At 41.1% G+C, this 4,749-nt stretch overlaps 1 protein-coding gene across 1 annotated transcript; it reads left to right on the forward strand.

The window, feature by feature from the left end:
• Positions 1-888: 888 nt before the first annotated feature.
• Positions 889-4,463, forward strand: LOC140570993 (E3 ubiquitin/ISG15 ligase TRIM25-like). The gene is made up of 6 exons (XM_072692691.1): positions 889-1,479; positions 1,712-1,807; positions 1,969-2,202; positions 3,064-3,211; positions 3,664-3,723; positions 3,916-4,463. The coding sequence occupies exons 1-6, from the start codon at positions 889-891 to the stop codon at positions 4,461-4,463; spliced, it is 1,677 nt and encodes a 558-aa protein (XP_072548792.1).
• The last annotated feature ends 286 nt before the right edge of the window (positions 4,464-4,749 follow it).

Below are 4,749 nucleotides of genomic sequence, written 5' to 3' on the forward strand. Positions count from 1 at the left end.
TTGGAACAGGAAGGACTCAAGTTGGTAGCATGAAATTTACCAAAATCTCTTGGCATGCTGAAGCATTAAGAGTTCCTTTCACTGGAACAAAGGGGCACAATGCAGTCAATCTATTTGATTGCCAGGTGGAGAAGCGTGATTCCACACTCCAGAGAACATGTCTCCACCGCTCTAGAGTCCAGTGTCGGTGTGCTTTACACCACTGCATCCAGCGCTTTGCATTGCGCTTGTTGACGTAAGGCTTGGATATAGCTGCACGGTCAATGGAAACTCATTTCACAAAGTTCTCTATGCACTGTTCTTAAGCTAATCTGAAGCCCACATGAAGTTGGAGGTCTGTAGCGATTGACTCTGCAGAAATTCTTCGCACAATGCGCCTCAGCCTCCACTGACCCCTCTCACTTTACATGGCTTACCACTTCTTGGCTGAGTTGCTGTTGTTCCCAATCACTTCCACTTTGTTATAATACCACTGACAGTTGACTGTGGAATATTTAGAAATAAGGAGATTTCACAACCGGACTTGTTACACAGGTGACCTCCTATCATTGGAATTCACTGAACTCCTGAGAGCGACCCATTCTTTCACAAAGGTTTGTAGAAGCAGTCTGCATGCCTAGGTGCTTGGTTTTGTACACCTGTGGCCATGGATTTTATTGGAACACCTGAATTCAATTATTAAGATGGGTGAGTGAATACTTATTATACTTGGCAATATACTTTTTTGTACCTACAGACATTAAACTTTTAGCTCTACAGTGTTTTTTGAGAGCTTTGATCAATCCACCTCTTCCACACATAGCCACGCCCACTCTGCCTCCTCATTTAAGAGAAAACGAGAGAAAACTCTTGCTATCTCACTCTCTCTCAGTCTGCAAGGGCAGGAAAATGGCAGAGGCCAGTATTTCAGTAGATCAGGACCAGTTCACCTGTCCAGTCTGTCTGGATCTGTTGAAGGATCCAGTGACCACTCCCTGTGGACACTGCTTCTGTGTGGTGTGCATTAATGGTCACTGGGATCATGAGGATCAGAGGAGGGTCTACAGCTGCCCCCAGTGCAGAGAGACGTTCATTCCGAGGCCTGTTCTACGCAGAAACAACATGCTGGTTGAAGTGGTGGAGAAACTGAAGAAGACTAATCTCCAGTCTGCTTCTGCTGCTCAGTGTTACGCTGGACCTGGAGATGTGGAGTGTGATTTCTGCACTGGGAGAAAACTCAAAGCCTCAAAGTCCTGTTTGGTGTGTCTGGCTTCTTACTGTGAGACTCATCTACAACCTCACTATCAGTCTCCTGCCTTCAAGAAGCACAAGCTGGTCAAAGCCTCCACACAGCTACAAGAGAAGATCTGCTCTCAGCATGATAAACTGATGGAGATCTACTGTCGCACTGACCAGCAGTTTATCTGTTATTTGTGTACGATGGATAAACACATGGGTCACAGAACAGTTGCAGTTGTAGCAGAAAGGAATGAGAAGCAGGTGAGAATAGAAACTCTTTATAATCAGAATGACTGTATTTAAGGAGATGTTGTATTGGGGGTTGGGTAAGAAAGTAATAAGATAACCTGAAATTACTTCCTTTTAAGTAAAAAACAAGTCATACAATTCAGCACCACAGTCAGCAAACCAGAGTTCAATTTTTTTCAGCTTTAATTTAAACCTTAATTAAACCTTAATTACCGAATTAAGAGTTCAAATGCTTTCTCCTCAGAGTCAGCTAAAGGGAATACAGAAGAAAGTTCAGCAGAGAATCCGTGAGAAACAGAAGAAGCTGCAGGAGGTCAAACAGGCTGTAAAAACTCTTAAGGTGAGTAGTAAACAGAGAGTGACAATGACAAGCTCAGTGTCGAAGCTCTTACTCTAAGATTTTTTAGTGATGAAGTGGACAAAACAATAGGGTTACATAGGGCATGGTAAAACAGGCATGGTTTGTCCAGAGTCACCTCTAGCTTGTGTGTGTCCTAACAGCGCTCTGCACAGGCAGCAGTGGAGGAAAGTGAGGAAATCTTTAATGAGCTGATCCTCTTAATTGAGAAAAAGCGCTCTGAGGTAACAGAGCTGATCAGAGCTCAGGAGAAGACTGAAATGAGTGGCGATGAAGAACTCCTGGAGCAGCTGGAGCAGGAGATCACTGATCTAAAGAGGAGACACACTGAGCTGGAGCAGCTTTCACACACAGAGGATCACATCCAGTTCCTCCAGGTAACAACCACCCTAACCTATTCAAATTTGACATTCATGGGAAATCTGATTATGAATTTAAAATTCTAAGGACTGTGCATTTGCAGCTAAGAGGTCATTCAAACAAGGTCAACATCCAGGGACTCCACAAACTTTTGCGGCCATGTCAAAATAAAGGGAAGCACAAATTAAAATAAATTAAAAGTGTATAGCAATTTACTTTTGCTGGGGAGAAATAGACATTGCAAATCAGTCTCAGCCAAGTCTATGGTATGTGGATTGGAGGCGTGGCCACAGCTATTACTCCACTGAATGATATTCGGTAATTTTTTTCAAAGAAAATAATGAAACTTAAGATATCCTCATTTATCTCTAAACACTAACTGGGGTATAAACTAGTCCAGTGAGATGAGTTCTATGCAGATTTATTGTTATGACAAAACCTGACCATTAGAAAATGTTTCACTACACAAGCAAAAAGCTGACTAAGGGGAATTAATTTCACTTTGTCAGTGAAATTGTTAATAATGGTAAACAAGGCGGAAGTCCTTATATGGGCCTTTGGGCGGCAGCCCGGGATCACCCCGGGGGAGGGCGCGATAATGAGGGCCTGACAGAAAAATGATGAGAATGCTGCTGCATGAATTTGATTGACACAAAGGGAACAAGCATTTCCTGTGCATGTGCCCTGTGTTCTGATGGGTGAAATTTGTTGGATACTTTAAAGCAGAATTGGGACGCACTTCTATTCATGTCCCTTCATCTGTACATGAGACTGCTGCTTAAAGACAAAATACCATATTATATACCAAATACCAATATTAATTAAGGTTGATTCATGTTCATAAGGCATCTATCTGCATTACATTGTTCCCTCTGTAGAGTTTCCAGTCTGCGTGTGTTTCTTCTGAATGTGAGGACTCACCCAGCATCACTGTCCATCAACGCCTCTTATTTGATGATATGAGGAAATCTCTCGCTGATCTGAACAAGCAACTGAAGCAATTCATAGAGGAGGGTACTTCACAGGGTAAGAGGACTTTTTTATATGTATAGGTTGAGGTCTGATTTTTACATGCCCAGAAATGTTCAGCTCCTAGTAATATGCTTTATCTGTTCTAATAGGTTACTATGTTTTAATGTTCATCTTCAGCAGCACTGCTGTGTTTGATGCACTCGTACCAGTGCTACACACACCAAAACACAACCACCATGTCAGTGTCACTGCAGTGCTAAGAAATGAACCACCACCCAAATTATACCTGTCCTGTGGTGGTCCTGTGGGGTCATGGTCATTGAAGAACAGGGTAAAAGGAGACTAACAAAGTATGTAGAGAAACAGATGGACCACAGACTACAGTGGAGCCAATAAAATAGACAGTGAAGAAACAGGGAGGTGGTGTTAATGAAGTGGCAGGTCAGTGTATGTATGCATTTAATCTAATCTAAATTAATGTATTCTGTTGGATTCTTTTTCAATAGTTGCAGCAAATTGGATGGTTCTACACTCAGAGCCAAGGACCAGAAACGATTTTCTGCAGTGTATGTATAACACACAAACACACTCACACACACACACTTTATAGTGAAGCATGTGCCCATTTTTTTCTTAAAATGCAACTTTTAAAAATGTCAAAACACAACAGTTATTTGTCCATTTTGTTTTCTAAACATAAACATATTATATGAATAAAACACTAATAATTTGTTTTATACATTAATTGTTTTGTTTAGATTTTCATCGGCTGACTCTGGATCCCAACACAGTAAATTATGCCCTCAGTCTTTTTGAAGAAAATAGAGTAGTAAGCTTTGCTTATAATTCCACTCCCTATCCTGACCATCCAGAGAGATTTGACTTCAACTTCCAGGTGTTGAGTAAGGAAAGTGTGAGTGGACGCTGTTACTGGGAGGTTGAGTTGAGCAATAATTGCCAATGTGACATATTGATTGCAGTTTCATATAAAGGAATCAAAAGAAAAGGAGAGGATGATACGAGTCATTTTGGAGAAAATGATCAGTCCTGGTGTCTGAGATGGTATAACTCTTTCTTTTTCTCGCACAACAAAATTATGACTGAGCTTTCAGCTCCTCCATCCTGCAGAATAGGAGTGTACGTGGATCACAGTGCAGGAATCCTGTCCTTCTACAGCATCTCTGACACAATGACCCTCATCCACACAGTTCACACCACATTTACTCAGCCACTCTATGCTGGATTTTCGCTCTATGGAGGTGTAACTGTTAGGTTTTGTGATTCTGAAATTATGCCTCTGCTGTAAACTGTAATTATCTTATATTATATATTGGTATTGTGTTATTAATAATGGTATAAAAGTCATGCGGTAACCGTTCTGAATTGAAATCAAAACAAAATTGATTTGTGAAGGATTGTTCTGTAAAGTGTCAAATGCTGGCAGATGTAAAATAAGAATGAGGCTCTACTGGAATAAGAACAATCCAAGTTTGCGGACGATAAACAAGCCAAGGTCAGTTCCAAAAGACAGATGAAAGACAAATGCACAAACATCACACAGTGATGTTGAAAAACACGAAAAAAGGTCATAC

The sequence above is a fragment of the Salminus brasiliensis genome, chromosome 1, assembly GCF_030463535.1.
Source record: "Salminus brasiliensis chromosome 1, fSalBra1.hap2, whole genome shotgun sequence".
Classification (NCBI taxonomy): Eukaryota; Metazoa; Chordata; class Actinopteri; order Characiformes; family Bryconidae; genus Salminus; species Salminus brasiliensis.